Source organism: Artemia sp. Qi Xiang Cuo, chromosome 3, assembly GCF_049724085.1.
Source record: "Artemia sp. Qi Xiang Cuo chromosome 3, ASM4972408v1, whole genome shotgun sequence".
NCBI classification, from domain to species: Eukaryota; Metazoa; Arthropoda; class Branchiopoda; order Anostraca; family Artemiidae; genus Artemia; species Artemia sp. Qi Xiang Cuo.
This window is the reverse complement of record NC_142796.1, coordinates 6,854,905-6,878,633: the sequence shown is the minus strand read 5'-3', so window position 1 is coordinate 6,878,633 and position 23,729 is coordinate 6,854,905. Positions and strand designations below refer to the sequence as shown.

The 23,729-nt window shown below is 35.5% G+C and overlaps 2 protein-coding genes across 2 annotated transcripts in view; one reads left to right on the top strand and one right to left on the bottom strand.

The window, feature by feature from the left end:
• Positions 1–722: 722 nt before the first annotated feature.
• Positions 723–23,729, bottom strand: part of LOC148953704 (uncharacterized) — a 47,779-nt gene continuing 24,772 nt past the window's right edge. Inside the window, exons 3-5 of the mRNA XM_089085814.1 lie at positions 17,160–17,352; positions 9,815–9,856; positions 723–7,311 (exon numbers count right to left, since the gene is read on the bottom strand). Coding sequence (XP_088941940.1) covers positions 7,172–7,311; positions 9,815–9,856; positions 17,160–17,352 — 375 coding nt within the window. The 3' untranslated portion in view covers positions 723–7,171. The remainder of the gene's footprint in view (positions 7,312–9,814; positions 9,857–17,159; positions 17,353–23,729) is intronic.
• On the top strand, positions 11,101–12,441 carry LOC148953705 (acidic mammalian chitinase-like). Its single transcript, XM_089108450.1, has one exon. It carries the CDS (start codon positions 11,158–11,160, stop codon positions 12,379–12,381), a length of 1,224 nt encoding a protein of 407 aa, XP_088964576.1. The 5' UTR covers positions 11,101–11,157; the 3' UTR covers positions 12,382–12,441.

Here is a 23,729-nt window from a genome sequence, read left to right as displayed (position 1 = left end):
GGATCACTGAAAAGCATATTACTATAAAATGCATAAAAGTCGGGAAAAATAAAGCCATAAAGTGCTTACAACTTTTACAATGTTGAAATACATACAAATTTTGGATATGAATCCCTAAGCCTATTCAGCTTTTGCAATATTTGCTCTTTTTGCAGCTAATCCTGTTCGCCATTCAGACGCAGGCTCATTTTGATTGGCTACGGATTTTGTTTTATACTCTATTAAATCATTTTTATAATTAAATGTCTGTACATTTACTCACCCAAGTCTCTATTTAAAGATATATTGCTATTTAATTTTTTCTGGTTTCAACTTTCTTATGGACAGTTTTTTGATACTTATTTGTTTACTCGCGTAACTCATTTACACAAATTTAATTACAAAAATAGTAAAATGCAGTATAAAATGAAATCAGTGGCCCAAAAAATGAACCCGTGTCTAAAAAGCGTGCAAGACTATCGCAAAAAGAGCAAATATTGCAAAAAGGAAATAAGTTCAAATTTTCAATCAATTCGAATACCAAGAATCAATAGCCCTTTTTTCAGTCTTGGCTGAATTCTTGTGAGGTAAATGTAATGACGGTAGGACTCTATCAAAATTTATATATATATATATATATATATATATATATATATATATATATATATATATATATATATATATATATATATATATATATATATATATATATATATATATTATGTATGCGTGTGTATTATGTATTGTATTTTATTTAATGTCTTATGAGAATTCCTCATGATCTTCTTATATTTTGTACTTTTTTATTTTCACGGTTCAACATGGCAACACTGACAAGAGTGTGATTCAGTCCTAAACACTTCATATTTTTAGACAACCAAAAGAAAAAATCTTTGAAAATCGTGGTATTTAGGTATGAAATGAGCTAAGCTTAGGGGGGTCCAGGGGGCAAAATAATTGTCTCCATTTTGGTGTTCTTGGTATTCTAGGGGATCATTCCCCACTCAACGTGTATTTGTATTGATTAGAACTTACTACTGGAGTAAGCTCTTCTCTATTTAACTTGAGTAAGCTTAGTTCTTTTAAGAAAAACATAGATGGTCACGAATCATAAGGGATAATGATTTCTTAATAAAACAGGACCCTTTTCCGTATTATTTTTATGTGCTTTTGAAGATAGGCATATTTTAAACGTCTATACATACCTCTAGCCTGTAATAACCCTTCAAAATAAAATCTAAGCGAATATTTTGGTCATATATTCATCAACCATCTAAAATACAAAAAATGAAAGAAAACTCAAAGTACCAAGGACAGTGAAAATGTAATCTGTTTTGATTGGTTAAGTGTAAACTTACACAACTATATATATCTTTAGAAATTAGGAAAAATCGGAACTCAATTTTTAATGAAGGAGAAGTCAGCATGGATTTTATGCAACTTTGGTTGTAGCGGACACCAAACTAAAGAAGAGAAACATGGGTGAAAATAACCAAAAAATATGATACCAAGCAACTGAAGAAGGTATAGATTTCCTTTGAAGGTGGCGTTGTCTTTGGGAATCAGCAGGTTGTTCTTGTTTGGGATTTACGGGCGAAAATTTGGCTTTTAGGCGGTTTTCGCGACTTGGAAGCAGATCCTTAATAACTTTCCACGGGTTTCCGTGGATGAAAACGGATAGGAATAACTTTCCATTTGGTTTTAAGCGAGTTGGAAACGCTTTCCGCTCTTTAGGAAAGCGAATCCAGACAGGTCGCGGAAAGTGGAGCTGGAAACCAAATTTCTGGCGTAGTTTTCAAACAGGTCGAAAAACGTGGCAATTATTGTGAAAGAAAATTTTGTGGCACAAATAATGACGACCAGTTTCTTTTCCAAAGTAGCCTACAGGTAAGCTAGATAGTAGCCCTGAAACTTATTCCACTAGTTTCCGCGATCCAAGTGTCGTCTTCGTTTTCCACTTACTTATTTTCACTTTCCAGCGGTTTTCGAGACGTGTTACCGAGCAGGAAAGCGTTTTCGGGAATCTCGTGAAAACAGCCCGTAATTAGTTATTTATTTTCACGGTTCAACTTGGCAGCACCGACGAAAATCTGATTTGGTCCTAAAAATTCATAATTTTAAAACACGCAAAAGAAAAATATTTGAAAATTATGGTTTTCAGGTACGAACAGACCCAAGATTAGTCTAAAGGAAAAATGTTTTCATTTTGATGTCCTTGGTACTCTGGAATCATTTCAGTCCCCCATCTAGCCAGTAACTATTTGGTATGATCAGAACTTGCTGCTACAGTAATTTAGTTCCTTTAAAAAACATGGATAATCAGGAATGATAGGGAATGGTGGTTTCTTAAAAAAACAGGCCTCCTGTTCTTATTATCTTTGGCTGCATTTCAGGTTGCAAATCCTAGTAGTTTTACTTTAACTATAGAACTATAGTTACTTTACTTTAACTTTTTATTTTACACTAGCTATAGTTACTTGAAGTGACATCCACCTGGAACAGTTATGAAGTAACTACTGACTTATTAGGTTTGTAAGGGTTTATTCTTAATGAGTTTCAATTGTATTCATTACTGTTTCATTATAATTTAGTCTAATAATACTTTCAAACTGATATTAATAGCACTGATGATAATCATTTTCAGTTACTTTATTAAAGCTACTCGTTAACTATCTTTAGTAAAAGTTACTAAAAAGTAAATCCAAAGTTACTATTCTGTTGTTCCAACTACTATGAAACATCAGCTCGAACGAAAAAAGTTACTTTTTCGAACCTTTTAGTTACTTTTCGTTAAACAGTGAGGCCTGTATGCACTGTTGATGACACATATTATTTACACGTCTACTCCTTCCCTTAGCCTGGATTAATCACTTTAGGTTGTGAACAGGAACGTAATTCCGTCAAAATCCTGGGGGGAGGGGGGAAGTTGTAGCCAATTTTCCTAAATCAAGTGACAATGACAGTAAAAACTAAAAAAAAAAATCAGCGGTTTGGTATCATAAAGGTACTATTTAGTACTCTAAAAGTACTATAAAGGTAAATATGTACTAAATAACTGATCTGTTTCTGTTGATGCTTGAGCTATGCAGGATTATCTTAGTTTTGGCAAGATTTTGGAAGAAACTAAATTTCAGATTGGGGGGGGGGAAACTGGGGTCTGGGAGGGGAAACAAACTGAGGTCTAAGAGGGGCAGTTGTCCCCCCTGTCCCATAGCAAATTACCCCCCTTGTTGTGAAATCTTATTCAGTTTACGAGTTAAAATTAATAAGTCAAAATTCAATCTGTTTTCCTTCTACGGAAATGACCTAAATCTTATAAGGAAGAAGAGGAAATCGTAATTCGAGCTCTACCGATTAAGAAAACATTAAGAGAAGAGTTTAAAAACGCTTCTTTCAGAAATTGGCAAGGTAATCATTATAATTTGGCTCATTACACAAAAATAGACTTTTAAAATAGATGACTGTAAATTCTAATAAGTTAAGTAAACATTGAATCAGTTTAATCACTAATTAAATAGAAATTGATGAATCAACTAAAAAATAAGTAAAGATATTATTTTTGCCTTATTACAGAAAAATATTCCTTAGAATAGATGGCATTGTCGTATAAGTAATAAATTTCGACTTTCTGCAAAGTAGATCGGCTGCTATAAATCAAAGAGCGGTATGTTGCTCAGTAGAGGTTGAAAAAGCTGAAAAATATGTTATGGGTTTTTCAGTTGTCATTGATGAATAATCGTTTTTACAAGCAAGATTTTAACTCAGTAGAATCATAAATAAATTACTACGCAAAGTGAAAGATTACGGAAGACATTTGATTAATATAATCTTTTATGCAGAAATCCATCTACGGTTAAGGCCATACCGAAAACTTTTATTCTATAGAAGATAAATTCAGTTGACATATTTGAAAAGCAGAATGTTGTTTTTTCCACTTTCTTAGGTATTATATTGAGCCAGAACAATCTTCGCATAAGAGTGCCGCCAGAAAACTTTGCAGGTAGGGAAAGTGCCACCAGAAGTTCTGTTTTTGCAAAAATTCAAATGGGAGCAAAAAAATGCCACTTTCACCTTTTGATACTATAAATGAACTTTTTACGAAGGGGAAAAATCGCTCCTCTTAGTTCGTTTTTGGTGGAGTCCATGAAAAGACTTAAGGCGTGCGCAAAATTTGGTGGAAAGATACATCTGTGGTCCCATACTGACTGCGGAATACCATATTGCATCCCCCTTTGTGCTACTCAGGACTAGTGAAAACGAATTGCCACAAGGGCTTTCACAACGAATTGCCACAAGGGCTTTCACAACGAGTTGCCACCAGGGCTTATAAATAGCTCTATGAAAGCACTAAAACATTTTAGCGTAAAGAGTGAGGTATTGACGAGGGGTGAGTCCCCTCATATACGTAATAGTTTCTGTTTGTTTTAATGTTGCTCCTTACTTTCAGTTGAAAAAACTTTTTTTTAAATATTTTTTCTGATCGTTTTTAAATAATGCTGGGAAATCCGGCACCCCCTTCATGGAAAATCCCTTTCCCCCATAAAAAATTCCGTCATGGAAAGATCCTCTCACGTAACTTAAAAAGGACACTAGAACTTTTAATTTCTATTCGAATGAGCCATCTCGCAATATTCTAGGACCACTGAGTCGGTACGATCACCCTTGGAAAAAAAAAACAAACAACTAATAAACACGCATCCGTGATCCTTCTTATGGCAAAAAATACAAAATTCTATATTTTTGCAGATAGGAGCTCGAAACTTCTACAGTTGGGTTCTCTGATACGCTGAATTTGATTTTGTGATTTTCATTAAGATTCTATGTTTACCCCTTTTTTCGAAAATAAGGCAAATTTTCTCAGCTCAAAATAAGGCAAATTTTTTCTGGCGTAACTTTTGATGGGCAAGACTAAACTTGATGAAACGTATATATTTGTAATCAGCATTAAAATCCGATTCTTTTGATGTATCTACTGGTTAAAAATTCTGTTTTTAAGGGTTTCGGTTACTATTGAGCCGGGTCGCTCCTTACTTGCAGTTCGTTACCACGATCTGTTTGATAAGAAAGTGAATAGCACAAGAAACTGAATCTCACCGCTTAATTAGATAATATCTAAGGAAAAAATAATGGCATTTAAAGTAATAAGAAACACATATGATAAATAAGTATAAAGTATAATAACAATATCCGTTAAAGTATAATAATAACAGTAATCCGTTTTTCAGATTCTTTTGATGTATCTACTTGATGTATTCTTGATGTAGATTCTTTTGATGCATCTACTGGTATCAAAATTCCGTTTCTTACAGTTTCGGTTACTATTGAGCCGGGTTGCTCCTTACTTTCAGTTCGTTACCGCGAACTGTTTTCTGTGAGGTGGGAATTGGTATCCCTCAACCCATCAATGAAATGTCTTAGCACCATCTTGGTGCTAAGACATTTCCTCAACCCATCCTCAACCCATCAATTTCCTCAACCCATCCTCAACCCTTGGTATCCCTCAACCCATCAATAAAATGTTTTATTCAAACACTTTAGCTTTTTCGCTTCAAGATGTATTTAGCGGAATGTTATTACTGATAATATTCAATGATCTGGAATATATTTAACTAATAATTTTTTTTGGCGCAGTTTTAACAAATATTATCTGCAACTTCTAAAACAAATGCAGAATACTACACGTTTTTGCAAGCTTAAATGGCAGGTGTTGCCCACTTTCTATAACTGTGTACATCTGGGAGCTCGTGACATGCATATCTAAAGTATGCCATGCGTGGCGTGAAGAGATCTGACTTGGCAGATGCGTGCTCCGCGTGGCTGTACAGGTAGCACTCAGAGATATACACCAGGCTGTTGAGAGTTGGCTACCCCTTGTTCAAATGTCAGGTAATGTTTTTGTTCCAAAAAATTTGTCTTTAAAGAATGTTGTCTTACTTGATCTTTATAAAGTTTCTGTTTCAAATATTGACTTACTAGATCCACCGGCCAAATTTAGAAAAATCATGCGATTCAAGATACTAAAACCTAGTCGGTTGTCAAGATAATAATTCATATTTTTACAAAACGTATTATTTTCCTGAAATAAGCTAAAGAATGTAGAAATACATATGTTTTACAAAATTGATCAAGAACATAGAAACTTTTAGCTATGATTTATGATCGCAGTTCAAAAGGTGTTATGTAACGTCTTTTGTCAAACTGACATTTATAATCCAACCTATCATAGTCGCGACCCGTTTTACTAAAACCTAGTTAGGTCTCAACTATAAGTTTCTAACTATAGGCATGTAGAGCTATAGATATTCTAATTATAATTTCTAACTATAGTTGGATTTGTTTCTTTTTTAATTTAAGCTCTTTTCATTGTATCCTGGATGTCCAAGAAAATCTTCCTTTTACAAACAATTGCTTATTTATAATAGTAAAAAAAGATCCTAAACATATTTTTCAGTTTTTCCGCTCTCCTTTAAAATATACATTGTGCTGCACACCTCTTTTCGGATTGTTGTGAACGAAATGGTCAAAGCATAATCAGTGCCTAAAGTTAGACCAGTTTACGCTTGAAAAGCAAAAGGTAGCAAAGTCCCGCCTCCACCGTAAGTGTAAAGAATGCCTAAGGGAATACTCCTTCGTTCCCCTCCTTAGAATGAAATTCACGTTTCACACCAGCTTTGTGTGTGTGTGTTTTTTTTGTATGTGTATTTTAATTTTACTTATGTTCGAATTAGCTTTTGAATGTGTTGAAATTAATTGGGTCTAATTAGTGCAATTTAATTAATTATTTGCTGGTAGAATCGGTATTTCTGATTTTAGAGTACACTCATGGTCGTTTTATTAACGAGTGTTTATGTTGATTTTAAATTTCTTTGTTCAGTTTTTCTTTTGTTTAATTTTATTTATCTTTTATTTTCGGTATTTTATTTGTGTTCTATCGATTTTCTTTTTCTTTTATCTATTTATTGAATCTTAACTTATATATTATTTATGACGTTGAGGAATATATGGCCTGAGCATTGAAAAGAATGCCATTTGTTTTGTATACCTTAAAACAGTCTTAAAACAAAATTATGGATTGTTAATAGCTTCTGGCTTGGCTATGAAGATTTTCCAGTCATTGCAAAAATTTTCTGAAACAGTTTTACAGGCATAACTTTGTTTATAGCCACTCTTTCCCGACTTTTATTGGAGTTAATCATAACAGAACCGTCCCCTCATGAGGGCCCTCTGTTTGGCTATCTAATTCCTCGGCTAAGTTATTCACAATCACATGTCCACTATTTAAGGTTTGCATCACTTGTAGTTTCACACTTTCATTCAGCGTGGAATCAGCAACTGAAAACAAAAGAAGAAGAATTAGTGAACTTTGTGGACATATTCTCACACGGTATTAAAGTGGAATTATGGAAACAGAGGGAATTTCTAAAAGAAAAACTTACAGCAAAACTTAAGCAACATTAAACTTAAAGCGAACGGAAATTATTCCGCCTCTGAGGGGGACTACTCCTTCATCAACCCTCGCTGTTTACGCTAAAGCTTGATTCTTTGTCATAATTCTTTAAGAAAGACTACTCAAGCACAAGAGTCATTGAATTTGTACGAGAAGTATTCTTAAACGAATTTGCGACTTTAGTGTAAAGAGCGAGGAGTGAGTATGGTGCAGTCCCCTCATATATGGAATAGTTTTTGTTCGTTTTAAGTTTTAATGCTCCTCCTTGCTTTCAGTTGAAAAAAACTTCTTTTTTGTCATTTAATTTCTGCGCCATTGAATATATTAACGATCTTGTTTGGATAAAATACATATGAGCCATTTTGAAGCGAAATACTTTAACTCCAAATTCAAAATTTTGTGATCTCAGCGTTTTCTAAGTTATGCCACAAAATCTCCCCCCCCCAGTGTACTATTTCTCCTGGATAACTACTCCGGGAACTTTCATCCTCACGGAAAATTCTCCCCATGGAAAATCCCCCCCCCTCCCGGTAGAAAATTAATCAGAAAAATTTTCTTATGTTTACCAATAACAAATACTATATGTCAACAATATGGGCAAACTGCGTAGCTTACAGCCAGGGACTTTGGAGGGTCATTTCATCACCAAAAGCATAGTTATTGGACCTTTCAACTATGATTAATCAAATAGCTATCTTAAAATTTTGCCTTTGGGGAAGATTGGGCGTAGGAGGGGGCTAGGTGCCTCCCAATCATTTTGGTTACTAAAAAAGGCCCATGAACTTTTTATTTCTGTTCGAATGAGCTCTCTCCCGATCTTCTAGGACTATAGGTTTGATACAATCACCTCTTGAAAAGAAAAAACACACACACAAAAAACAAACAAACAAATAAACACGTATCCATGATCTTTCTTATGGCAAAAAAAAAAATACATATACAAAATCCCTCATTGTTGTAGATAGGAGCTTGAAACATCTACAATAGAGTTCTCTGATATGCTAAATTTGATGGTGCAATTTTCATTAAGATCGCTTGACATTTCGGGGGTCTTTCAACCCTCTTTTGGAAATCAGGCAAATTTTCTCTGGCTCGTAGCTTTTAATGGGCAATATTAAACTTAATTAATTGATATGTTAGTAGTCAGCATAAAAGCCAATTCTTTTTATGTTTCTATTGTTATTAAAATTCCGTGTTTTTTAGTTTCGCTTACTATTGGGTCTAGTAGCTCCTTACTTACAGTTCAGTGATTGGTTAAGTGAAAACTTAGACAAACGTATATATCTTAAAACCGTTAATTAGGTTTTTAAATAAGAAAACCTCTATATTCAGTTATGAGTTTTTGACAGTAGCAGCTGGCATCAAATTTAAAGAAAAGAAACCCGGGCGAGAATCAGCAACCTTCAAGCTAAAAACATCCAGCACCGAACAGTCTCAGTAGGTGTAGCTTTACTTTGCAGCTATAGATATTTTTTTGCAATCTGACCTATTGTTGATTTTTAAATTTTTACAGGCAAAAGCGTCGTCGAATTCAATGCGGCAACATTGACTAAATTGAGGTACTGCCTGAAAAATGTTCATAATTTTGAAAAAACCGAAAGAAAATTCTTAAACTATTCCATGTATGAATAGACCTAAAGATGGTCCAAGAGGCAAAAAAATATTTTGTATTTTGATGTCCTTGGTACTTTATTGCCTCCAACTACTTGGGTAAAAACCAAGTTGTTTAATAAAGACAATCTTAAATTTCGAAAAGTACCTTTTTTTAGTATTTCCCTTGAACAGTATCTTTTTTTGGTAATTTCATTAAAGAATGCCTTTTTTTGTATATTCATTCGAAAATCGAAATACCACAAAATTAATCATCTAGGTTTTGAAGTATTCACTTTGCCCCACCCCCACCCCTACAGTTTCGTGAATTGACACTTGAAATTGTTCACTTTTTATAGAAAATTACAAATATGTAGCGTGGAAGTTACTTTACTCTGTTCCAATACATAATTAAGAATAGTCAATACGAATTGACTTCTTTTTTCCTTTAGAGCTAATAAAAAATAACTGTCTTGTTCATGTTCCTACATGGAAAGAAGTACCCCCTTAAACAAAATAAGAGGTAGTTCCCCCTTTCTGTTTGTTTTGCTGATGGAAGCCCATAGTCAAATTTACTAGGTTTGTTTGTTTACAATTCGAATTGTATCATATAACTATATTTCAAAAGTACTTATTGTACTTTGTATATTATGCCACTTATTGGAAAAATAATAATATAAAAAGAATATTAACCTAAAAAAGTAAATAAAACAATATATTCTTGTGCTTCTTAATTTTTTAAGATAAAATGCAAAAAATAAATTATTTTAAAAGTATTTTTCTGGAGTTTGTTCTTACCTTCTGCTTCAATAGACTTGTTACTTGATAGCAGTGCCGGCCCTGAAAGAATATCGGAGTTTTAGAATTAATTGTGGTGGAATATTAAAAAGATTTCCAAAATTGTTTACGCCTCAATTGGACATTAGATAGGTTTCCTGAGAAACACTTTATTTGGCACTGCGTGTGTTCATCCATCTATAATCTTCTCCTTTAAGGAATTATTTTACCAAACCCATCTGGATATTTACCAAAGCTACCATTAGAGTATATATGTCCTTTTTGGTATTTCACTCTGAAAAAAGAAGAAGGGATAGAAAGTAATCAGAAGAGATTACTACAAATCATCTACGGAGGTTCCCGCTTGCCTGATCTTTTTATGTAAAAGGATTTGAAATCGACCCCCTTTTTGTCCGTCGTGACAAACTGTGTCGGAAATTTGGCTGAACCCTCCTCCTTAACCCAAGAATGTTCTCTCTTAGATTCTGACTCCCTAGGAAAGCGGCTGTAAAAGCTCCAAAACTGACGCCGGTTTACTCCAGGTCGCAGCATTATTCTCAAAGCTTTGTGCCGAGTTTTTTTTGTGCTTTTGACAATTCATAACTTATACGTTTTGACAAATGCGCTCTAATTTTTGCCTTCTTTGACAAATTTTTCTGAATTTTGAATATTGTAGAATTTTCTATTTTATAACTAATTGACAGATTAAAATATATCATGTCATATATATACAACCTAGCTCAACATATACATACAACAAAGTTCAACATATACACTCAACCTAGCTCAACATATACATACAACAAAGTTCAACATATACATACAACAAATATATATACAACCTAGCGATGGAACTGGCTAAGTGATTCTTGGTATATTCGGCACTCCCCAAAAATATACCTCCAGAAATTTGTTATAGCCTACATTAAAGAAAAAATTATTTCCGTAGCCTCTCCCATCCTCAAAATAAATTTGCCCCCTGAAAATAATACTTATGTTACATCAATATGTTTAATCTTTTCTCCATCTGTGTACTACAATTTTCTCAATAACTTTGGTGTACACAAATTTGTTTCTATCATAGCCCCTTGATTAGGGTCATCACAATTTCTCAGAAAAACAATTGTTTTTGATGACTCTCAAATTTGGCAAATTTTTCAGAACTCTTTTCAAAAACAAATAAAACTATATGATAGCAAGATCAAAGAACAACTTTATTTACGTAATTTTTAGAGAGTTCTATTTTCCCAATGATAAGATAAAATCAAATCATGCATACTTAACAAAAAAGTTGTGCAGTTCTTGTTCAAGTTATAAGTATTTACAAAGTAGTATAATTAAAGCTGTGCGGTGTGAACTGAAATATGTTTAACAAACAGTGGATAGTTTCAATAATTCTGATTGCATATTTACAGCAAAGCTTGTGTTCACTTGCGTTATTCTGCTATTGGGGATCCTGGTCCACGTATAGAGCGAGCCAAGGGGCCTTTGGTGTTGACCAAATAGACCCGACATTATGTACCCATTACGTATATGCTTTTACAGGGTTGACTAATGGTGTTAATGTGATGGCTTCTGTTGATCCATACTTGGATATGAATGATTGTGAAGGTGGCGGACCCACGTCGAAGGATAGTTTTAGAAAATTTACTAGACTGAGAGAATTTAATCCAGAAGCAAAATTTCTGCTTGCAGTTGGTGGTTGGAACGTTGGGTCTGTTCAATTTTCCAATTTAAGTCTAACGAATGAAGGAAGACAGCATTTTATCGTCAGTGTCATAGATTATGTCATAAGATTTGATTTTGACGGTATTGATGTTGATTGGGAGTACCCTGGGCATAGAGAAGGTAGCAGGCCCGAAGATAGAGATAATTATGTGCTGCTTATAAAAGAGCTAAAAGAGGCACTCTCAAGTATAGTACGAGCACCGGGTCGAAGTGAGCTTCTGGTAACTGCTGCCATACCCGCTGCGGAGATGTTGCTTGACATTGGGTATGATTTACCTGAACTTGTTAATTATATTGATTATTTTAATGTTATGACCTATGACTATCATACCATCGCTGACGGTATGTATACCTATCATCATTCTGCACTCAACCCCATGCCAAGTGATACTGGTGATGATGCCAAAAAGAACTGGGCATATACCTTCCAATACCTTTCGTCTAAAAATTTACCTTTATCGAAGTTTACCTTAGGCATTAGTACATACGGACATACTTATACATTGGCAGATCCTCTTAATTATGGGCTTAAAGCAGAAATAACCAAGTTATACCCACCTGGACCGTATACACAATCAGCAGGTTTTATGAGCTACCCTGAGATATGTCGTAAAATCAGTGAAGGTGCTGAGGTTATATTTGATTGGGATGCAATGGCACCTTATGCACATCTTCATGACTTCTGGGGTTGTTATGACGACGCTGATAGTGCCACGGAAAAGGCGTATTTTGCTGGCATGAACCAGTTAGGTGGTATTATGATTTGGGCGATGGAAGCTGATGATTTCCGTGGAGAGTGTGGTAAAGGAATCTTTCCAATTATCAACGCAGTTAAAAATATTTTCGAAATACTTGGGTGAAATAAACTTTATATAAGCCTTGCCATAATAAAATTATATTATTAAAATAATTTAATTTTTCTTTATTTTTGTAATTTTACTTTATTTTTCAGTTATTCTCTTGTTTTCAGAAATAGATTCACAAAATAGGCTTCAGTTGTATGGTGACCTAATAGGCAAACTCCCCTTATTCACAAGTGTCGGATAGTATCAAACTATTGGCACGGGTGCCCATAAGATGAGTTTTAGGGGGGGGCTTACCTGGTCTAATCAGCACTTCCAATGCTGTATATTAGAAATCGCAAAACAAAAATATAAAATATAAGGCAGCGTCATTCAGCCGGGGGGGGGGGAGGATTGAAGCCCCCCTCTGCCCCCCATGTGGGCGCCCATGACTATAGCTGGAAAATATACATGCACATACAGAAAATACGAAAAATTACTTCTTTTTAACTCACTATTGTGGTCTGCCTGTGAACTTACAAAAACAAGTTGTCCTAAGGATGTGCTAGGGATAAAGGTGTTCTCAAAACTAGTTATAAGCATATATATATATATATATATATATATATATATATATATATATATATATATATATATATATATATATATATATATATATATATATATATATATATATATATATATATATATATATATATATATATATATATATATATATATATATATATATATATATATATATATATATATATATATGTTGATTGGCAAGAACTCTGCGCACAGATCCACGCATGCTGAACCAGATTTCTAATATGAATACGGGAGCCAAACCTTATAATTTGTGTTTTTCGATCACTTTCACCTGTAGCTATTCCAAATAATTCATGCCTGTGTTCCCTGTGAACAGGTTTATTTACTCCCTGTGAAACGTGCGACTTTGTGACAAGCTCACAGATGTAACCATCACCAAAAGTCAAGATACTGTCATAATTGGATTCATTAGTTTTAGATTTATCCATTCAGAGTTTCAAAATTATGATTTCTCTTCGAAAATGTCAAAATTTTCCGAAAAATATGAAAATTGTCTTTTCTTGAACGATTTTTAGCGATGTTTTAACGTGTTTTCCATCTAAAAGAATACAAAGCAAATTCCAGAGAAATTTTCCATGGATTTTTGGGTACCCGCATGATTGACTGTACAGTCAGATGTATTGACTGTACAGTACTGAACAGTCAGATGTATGAAAAATGTGGTTCAGTCCCGCTTTTTAGGGCTATAATGAGAGAAAAGTTGAGATGGCTAAGACATGTTCTGCGGATGAAGGATTACAGATTACCAAAGATAGTCCTTGCTGGCTAACCATCTAGGACCAAACAAAAAGCAAGTCGTCTCCGAATGGGATGGGGGGATTTGGCAAGGAAATAGTTAAGGGAAATTAGGACTTCTTGGGAGGGTAAAAAGAGGAAGGCTCTGAATAGATATGGCTGGAGGAGGAGCTTGCGTAGCTGTTTGGCCTCAGGTGGATTGGTGATACAGAGAGTTGTTAGTAGTAGTAGCAGTAGTAATACATGGTTAAAGGCAAACCTGGGCAATCGAATGACAGCATAATTGTCGTCTTACGTTGAAACACTAAAACTGTGGGACCGATGAAAAATAACTTGCCGAAACTTACATAAAAAAAAAACTTTAAGTCTTAGTCACTCTCACCCTACTTCACTCGCCTCAGAGGCTGGTAGTAGCTTCTTAGTTCATGGATAGTTTTGCTCCGTTCTACTTCTTCAATATGATTGTTTATTTTTGCCATTTTTCATATACAATTAGGATCATAATTACGATAAATTAGGAAATAATGAGAAATATTTCAAAATTTAGGGTGTGTGAATTACCCTGACCCCCCTCCAAGTCAGTGTACAGGCCTGCGGACAATCTAGTATTTCCCTATTATGGAGTAACATACTATAAAAAAAAGAATTTTTCGAAATAGCTTAGAATCATTCTGCTATTTCCAGGGTTTATGTATACGGAACGATTTCAATTTAGATTCACTCGACTGAAGAAAGCATTCAACATTACTGAGCACACTTTCTTCAATTTAGAATGAATACTGAAATAAAATAAATCATATATTCAGGATATAGAATATTTTTTTAGTAGATATAGTCCTCGGTTTAATATGTTTGAAAGAGCCATTTTCAAAATGGAAAAGGTTGCCAGAGGAAATTATTTTGAAAAGATAAGAAACTTTCACTGGTGGGGATTTGAACGAAGAAAACAAGATGTCTAGATCCAATTTAAGCTTACCGAATGTTGAGTATAAGCAGCCCTCGGCCGTCCAAATGTGGAAACGCGTATATGCATTTTCATTATTCCGGAAAATCGTCTTCAAAGTTTCTCAAGTTTTGCAGCACTTTTCCCACCCATTGCGCCACGCTAGACACAGGATTCAAGCTAAAAGTTTCTAGGATTGATTTTAGACGGTATTCTTTCCAATTATGCAATTAAATTACATGCCAAAGTTTGCTGACACTGTTAAATGTTGATTTTTCAACTTTGGCGAACGGGCAAAATACTGCAGATACGTGGTTCTGCTAGAAAAATCTTTGTAGGGGATTTTATTAGGACATTTTTGCATATAACATTTGATTCCCCTCTTTGAACTGATTTCAGTGGTATATCTAACTTGGAAAGTGACTTTTCATGTATATACGCGTTTTGGTACTTATTTGATAAAATCCCTACTGCTTGTTCATTCATTGACGCATTATATAGAACGGTTTTTGTTTTCGTCAGTTTCTTTTCAGCTTAGCGTGAGACAAGACAAAGAAAAGTGACAGAATAGATGGAAAATACATAATTTGGGCTATGTATTTGCACATTATGGGGTGGGGCTGGGGGTAAAGTATTTGGACAGTGTGAAGTTACAAAACAATACTTACTTGTTAGGTACAATTATTCGGTATATTAATGCAAAACAATTGTACCTAACTTATTAGGCATGCAGGCCCGCTTTACTTTACCCCCACCCCACAATGTGCAAATATATAGCCCAAGTTTGTTTCTAAAGTACTATATTTTTCGCTTACTCTCGTATATTTCATTAGGATTGAGCGTCAGAGAAACATATTAGAAGAATATTAGGTAGGGGCATAACATACAGGAACCCGCGTTTCACCTTCGAACGACCCCGAACTTGGCACCGTATCTGAGTGATGGGGGAGGCTGAAGTAAAAATAACTGAGCGTAACCTAAACCTGGAGAAGAATACCTACCCAATCTTCAATTTGGACAAAGCCTCAAACTTTCCCCAACTTTGGAGTGTCAAAATTTAGAAGTGAATGTACCAGCTGTTACATATAGGCGTCTATTCCCTAGACTTTTTGTGGAAATGGCACGAATTTATAACTTTATAGAAACAAAACAACTCACAGGCACAGTATAAGTATATACAGTAGCGAAATCTTTGTCCAAACATGATACATATTTCATAGCGCGTAATTAGACTCTGAGCAAATACATCAGAGCCATAGTTTAAGTTGCTACTTGGATTTACATCGGAGACGTTAGTCATTGCGCGTGCCCGAAGGCGGGGTCATCAATCGTGTGTGGTTTTAGATATGTGTCAAAAATTTTCAATGGAGAGTTTAGGACTTTTCGATGTTACCTTTATTGTGCTCACAGGTGTACTGATAGAGTATTAGCAAAGGAATGAAAAAAGTAGCGTCACGCGAACTTTAGACCATGTAGGGATGAAGGTGGCGTACCTATTATTGATTCCTTTTCCCGAAAAACACATGTATTTTTATTATCATCATAAGAACCTATCGGTTAATTTTGAAAGCGGCCTGTTTAAGCTGAAGAATTAGACTGGGAAAGCACCCATTAAAACTGTTTAGTTTTACCTATCACTTAAATACTTATTTTATGCTCAAGAAATTATTTTATTTTATATTATTATTAGTATTATATAAAATACTTTATTTTATTATTATTGTTTTTAGAAATTTTCTTGTTCATGGTCTGGTCAGTTGGACTATATTTATGGCTTTTTTGATGACATTTTTTGTCGTTTTTTCATGACTGTTTTTGGATACTTTTAATTTCAGTTTAAGACCTGCAAGGAAAAATGAATTGTATCACAAGGATCAAAATCATACGCATACAAATATTTTCTTAGATTGATATCACGGGCAGTCATAGACAGGTTATTTTTAAGACCTTAAAACTTGATGGAAACAACTGTTTATATAACTCTCAAGGACAGAATTAAATAATCAAAGAATAAAATTCAAGAGAAATTGATAATTTTAAAGGGAAATGGTAAGTAATATCAAAGAGAAATGGTTTATGTGGGTGTTATGACCAGCGCTAAATGTATCCCCTCGTTTAAGTACATAATCTACTAACTTCCTTTCCTTAAACTTTAACATTACCCCGTTCTTCTTTCTGTATTCCTGAATTTCGTCTCCATTTTTTGAATGCTTAAATTATCTGTTGGATTCCTAAAGATGCGTTCAACTGCTGTACTATTAGTGGCCGAGCGTCCTTATGCTATTAACCTGTGAACAGCGTCATTTCTTGCGTTCCTTCCTAGGCAAGCTATTTTATACTCCAACTTCGACCATCCTTCATCCCACCAGCCCTCATCTATCTTGTATCAACACAAGGACAGTCTCCTTTTATACGGACACCTTCGTGCTAAGCTTCATAACAATTATGGGGAAGTCAATATCAACCTTGAGAAAATTTCTTTTCACACATTCCTTTCTCAGTGAGGCAAGTTTGAAGGTGCAACCCTGATCACTTCAAACAAATTAAAAGAGGATAAATGACTTACCGTGGCTAGCCTGAGCTACAGCGGCTGCTATTGCAGCCGCAGGTGGGCGCTTGTAGGTAGCTGCATTGAGAGTCAATTTGCGTACGTTTTTATCTGGATGCAATACAATAATATATACTTTGGGTGAATAAAGACACACCAAAGCCACTGTGGCACTTAGACTTATGGCGATGCATAGGGTTGTTATTTGAATCTAAAAAAAAGAAAAATAATGCTATTAAATGCCTACGTTTCCGAATTAAGATTTTCAACAGAATAATACCAAAACAATTTATATGGCCAATTTGAAAGCACTCAAAGTCGGTGCTGCTTTAAATGAATCCGATCTATAAGCTTGATAAAAAGGTAAGTACTAAAAAAAAAAACCAAAAAGAGGCCGCTCTTTACTTAATAAAAAAAGAACAGGTTCTCTTTTTTTGGAGTTTTGTATTTTAGGATTTTTTTTTTGATCAGGTTGTTTTTGCATTTTGGATTAGCTCAAATAAACAACCATCGCACGAGAAATAGCAAAAAGTCGAGACCAATTAAATTGTTAAAATGCTGTTCAGAATTGAACAACTTCAGAATATAACAGGTTTGAACAGAAATGAACAATCGAAGATTGTGGGAGAAACAGGATCAATTAAAGTGTGAATAGGCTACTTAAGAACTGAACAACTTTAGAATTGAGCGGGGTTGAACAGAATCCAACAATCAAAGATTGAACGAGAAATAGCAAAGGGCAAGAACAACCAAGACGTGAATACGCTGTTTCAGAATAGGGCAACTCATTTTTTTTTTTTATTATATTTAGTTACGTAGCCTTCACAAGAATTTATTCCAAAAAATGACATTTCAAAGGATACAAATTGGAATACAGACAAAAAAGGTGAATTATCTGAAAAATATGAGAATTCATTAAAAACTGTAAAAATATTTATCTTTCAGGGAGAAAGATCCTGAATGCCCCGCCCAACCCATGTACACCATTTAAAAAAGGGAAAGCCAAGCAAACATGTCCATATATAGAAATAAGAAGTTTGAAAATAACAACTTGTCAAACGAAAAATATCTATCTATATTCTGAATGATTTGTCGTAAATTAGGGCTCGTTTCAGAAAAAAGGAAGCACCAGCAGTTCTGAGATTAAGTTTATTATAATAGAGTAAATCGTGAAAACTAAAAAAGAAATTCCATTGCAGCTTTTGGAAAATTTGTGGGAAAAATTTTCATACTTATATGTCAGAAAAATTTGCATTATTGAATTTTAAGCACTGACTATGGCTTATTATGAGTCAGATGTTGGCTTCTGATATCAAATATTAATCAATATTTGATACCACCAATCACTGTAATACCCTTGTATTATTTGTTACCCAAAACGATGGTTCCTAATAGTTTTACCGGTATATTTTAAGCATGGATATTGGGAAATTGGCTTCTGACAAAACATTATTAATTATTTAACACCCACATATTTACCCCTATAGTATACCATTTTTGCCCCTGTAATATTTCACATCTAGAAAGGTAACCCGGATCATGATATTGCGATATTTTAAGTATAATATTGGTCAAAAAGGCTTTTGATGAAATATTACTCAGAACTTAATACCTAATAATTTACCCCTCTAATTAACTCCTCAATACTCGTATTTATTTATAATATTAGATGAACTGTAAACAGACACTCTGATTACTTTATTAACATATTAAGTTGCAAGTCAATATCTGGGTGAGTTAGCTTCTGAAGAAACATTATGGCGTGTTTATATTAAAAAAAATACCCTTGTAGTATTCCCACCTCAATAGTATTTGATACTCATAAACACTTTTCAAGTCACTATATTTATTTTAACTATGAGCATTAGGAATTTGGCTTCTGATTGACTATTCAATACCCATATATTTATCCTTTAGCATGCCTGCGCCCCCTTGTTATGTTCGATACCCAAATGTATACCCCTGATTATTATAGTAATATATTATAAGCATGAACTTGGGCAAATTGACTTTTGACCAAACATTTTCTATAACTCGATACCCAAGAATTTATCCTTGTAGCACCCCTTTAGTATTTCATGCCCAAAATTACACCCTTTATCAGTAAGTTATTTTACAGAATACGATTGCAGGATTGTACAAAATACGATTGCAAGATAGAACCACCATGATTTCACAGCAATCCGTAGAAATGAAAAAATTATGAATAACACGTACTATCAAAAAATAAGTGGTCAAGTGGAAAATCTTATGGACCATAATGTTCCTAGGAGAGGCGGGACAAAGGTTCTTCGCAATGCATACCTATCTATGAATTACTAAGACACGAATGGGATTAGAAGGGTTTCAGCGTTGACACGTTCCATTTCCCAAATGTATTCGGTCTAAGATAAGATTTATTTCCAAAAAATATACATAATACAGCGTAAATCAGTAAAAAATAAGCTCACATCTCACAGCTCATATTTCAAAACCCCATCTTTGTCCCCCCATCATTAAGGTGCTGATTTTCTACTGGGAACAATCAGAAGAGGGGAAGGAACCCCCCAGAAGTGCTCTATTGCACTCGCTGGTATTAAATTACCCGCAAATTGCGGGGAAAAGGTGAGGGAGTCCTTACACTTCCATTGTTCCTGAGCGATTTCAGTATACTCTGATGACTATTTGCTCCACTGCCGGCCACCCTTATTGGACTACGCTCTGTGATTTTGCATCTGAAATTTGACCACCAACTGATTTTGCTTACTGCGTCAGAGGTCATTTCATTCCGAAAGAGAAATGAGCGGTGTGAAGCCAGAATTAGTATATAGCCCGGTTTTGAAATTTGTCTTCCGAGCAATCTAAGCGGGTAACAAGTATGATGAAAAAGTGGCGAAGGCAATACAGTATTTCAAAGTTGATATGCTGTCTAAGACAAAGGATGAATTATAGTAGTTAGCCGCTATATCTACTTATTCTATAGATCGTGTTAAACCCCAGGACATGGTTGCCGATCTGATAAGAGCCACCAGACTAGTGACGAGAAGAGAATAGTCCTCCCCAAGTTTGTAATCTATGAGCCTGACGAGGTACCAATACTCTCAGGGGAGGTTACAGAAACACTGACCCGCCAGGTCAATCAGCTTCATTCTACTGTGAACGATCTTATTGACCACCTAAGCTTCTTCAGATCGGCACAAAATAAGGCTAGTGTGACTGCAGGTGCAAATGTAATAAACCCTCCGGATACAGCAAAACCTGTTTATTCTGTGATTCTCAAACAACCTCCGAAAGGACTCAAAAAGCTCAAGAGTCGCAAGGAGTATCTTGAGGGCCTTGCTGGTGATTGCTGCACCCATATAGTGAACCTGAGGCCCCTTAGCTAAGAATGGCGCGTGATACTTGGTGACAAGGATGCAGCAAAGTCTCTTGCTGAAGCGCTAAACAGCGCTACAGACCCCCGCTCATTGAGGTATTATAAAACATGTTCCCGATGAGGTCTCGCCGAACGATCTATCTTCAATGATTAGGAATTGCATGAAAACCGCGAGAATTCGACGAACTTGCTCATACAAGCTTGCCTTTGAAAGTAAAGACGGTTTACAAGTAGCAATGAACAACCCTACAACTCTGGGCTATAAGCGCTTTCGAATAGACACGTATCGGTATTTGCCAATAAGGTGTTTTCAGTGCCAAGAGTACGGTCACGCTGCTAAAGACTGTAAAAATGCTATTCACTGTTTCCGTTACAGCGGCAATCATACGAACAATAAAGATAAACCCTGCAAGGCTGCACTGAAGTGTGCTCTCTGTAAGCAGACAGACCATCCGTGCTTCAGTGTTAAGTGCCCCGTAGCCAGAAAGCTCATGATGAAGCCATGGACAACTCTGAGCTAAAAGTGTCTTCGTGGAATCTGAATGGTGGTGTCGTAAAAAAAAAACTCCCTCTGATTGAAAGCTTGATGTCTTGCAGCGAAGTTTTGTGTCTACAAAGACATTTCCTTTCAGCCGGCACGCTTTTCCTGTTAAAAGTGAAGGAGAAAACTCGCCTTTACGGGGTGCCAGCTAAGAATTTGTGCAGAAGAAGACCTTCCGGTGGACTGGCGATACTAATTAGTTCTCACCTTTCGGGATCAGCATTTGTCGAGAACGAGTGTTTCCTTGGAATAAAAGTTGCAAATCTGACATTATATTGCTGCTACTTACCAATTAGTTACAAGAAATTGGCTTCCGAAGAAAAGTTCTCTCGTGCAACAATAAAGCTTGCTAAATCTTTGCAGCACTGTGCCTATGCATCTCATCGTGTTATCCTCGCCGGGGACGTGAACCGCGATCTCTCAGTGCCAGATCTCTCAAGATCTCAAATACTTCTGTCTGCTCTGTCCAATCTGTATGTTGTCCCAAATGACCGTTCGCATACGCGTATCCATAACTCCGGAGTGTGACTGCAAATAGCTGAAGCCATGTTAACTTTAGCATATCGTTGTTGGATCATTTACCAATCTCCAACTCTTTTGTTATTGATAGTGTTCTCTTTAAAAAAGATGAAAAAAAAAACGGAAGTCGGAATTCAAATGTGACTGAAAGAAAAGAAATAGAAGAAAATACTTCTGTCTGCTCTGTCCATCCTGTATGTTGTCCAACCTCTATGTTATATCCATAACTCCGGAGCGTGACTGCAAATGGCTCAAGCCATGTTGACTTTAGCATATCGGTATCGGATCATTTACCAATCTCCAACTCCTTTGTTATTGACAGTGTTCTCTTTAAAACGATGAAAAAAAAGAAGTCGGAATTCAAATGTGACTGGAAGAAAATAAATGCTATTGTGTATAAAGCAGAGCTTGATGCCACACTTGACAAAATTAAGGTCCCTTTTTAACTGCTGCAATAATCCTCAGTCCTCACCGAGACGGTGAAAAAATTCTAATCAACATTTACTGTAGTGGAATCACACATGCAATGCGTTGTGCTGAGCGTTGGGCCTTTCCTGTACGTAAAGTTTGTTCGGGTTCAGAAATACCTGGCTGGTCGATAAATCCGGCTTTACAGCAAAGTTGCAAATCTTTAAAGTTTTTGCACCAAATACGGAATAATTGCGACCGGCCGAAATCTGGTGCCATTAATGACATAAGGTTGTATACCAAACGTCGTTTTACTAAGTATTTTGCCAATCACAAAGCTGAGATTATTGACTGCATGAGCGAGCGTCTTGCAACTAACCCAAATGAAATTTGGAGGTTCATTGGGGGAAAAAAGTCAAAAGGTGTCGCTTCAAAGCTTCCAAGTGATAGTGACTGGATCAACTATTTCACCAGTGGATTTTCTCCACCTGATCCAGTGTAAGAAACCCGCTATGAATCACTGCTAGTGGATAGCCTAGTTGATACTGAATCGGATGTTGGTTTTGTAGGTACGACCTCTGATATTTATAGTGCTATCATTCACCTTCGAAAAAAGGTCTCTCGTGGTTATCATTAATTATGTGGTTTTCATCTATTACATGCAAGTGATAAGCTGCTGCAGCATCTACATTTGTTTTACCAAATCATTTTTAATTCTGGTATTGTCCCCGATTCTTTCTGTGTTGGTACAATGACTTTTATTTCGAAAAAGATGGATACCCGGCAATGTTGTTCTTTTAGGCCTATAACAGTTTCTTGTTTTCTGTGTAAATTGCTGGAGTTACTAGTGATTAAGGACATAAATAAGGCTTGTTCAACTCCTGACAACCAGTTTGGATTTAAGGGAGGCTGTAGACGGACCATGTGCATTATATACTTGCCAACGTTCTGATGGATATTGATAATAGTGACGAGATCTTCGTCCTTGCGGCTCATGATGTATCTCGTGCTTTCGATTCTAGTGTGCATTCCCATTTGCTGTATAGTGCGCAGCAGCGAAGCCTCAACCGTTCAGTTGTGCAGGTACTTGAAAATCTGTATGCAAGGTTATGTGTTGTCGTGAAAGTACCTACTCGTCAAGGTTCCGTAATGTGTAAAGCCATAATTCGAGTTTGGAAAGGAATCCGCCAGGATGGTGTAACTTGGCCACCATTATATGATAATAGTGTGGTTTCACCCCAGAAAAAACTAGAATTATTTTTGTTTTTAAAGGTTTGGACCTTTGAATACTCAATTACGCTGACGACATCCTGAATTTAAGTAGAAATGTATCGTTTTTTGAGGAGAATTTTTCTGTGCTTAGTAGGGAATATGCCGAAATTGGTCTCAATTTTAATGCTTCGAAGAGTAAGGTCCTTACTTTCGGCAAATCTGTTGGTGCTGTTGGATGCGTACAGTTAAGAAATCAGAGTGTTCAGTTATCTGTTTGTATTAATTATCTCGGTATCCCGATAGGGGATACTGTAAAAACGACAAGGGCTCTCCATATCTTCCATCTAAATGAGAAACTTAGAAAAGCGTTTGGTGTGCTAGTTTGCTGTAAAGCTTTTTACAGCAAGCGGATTCTTGCCCATGTCTACAACGCTTTTGCAATGCCCCATGTCCTCGCATTGACTCCATTTTGGAATATGTTTACGGCTACTGATAAAAAGACTATTAAATCCGTATATTTTATTTTCGCGAAATTTCTCTTGTGCATACCCCT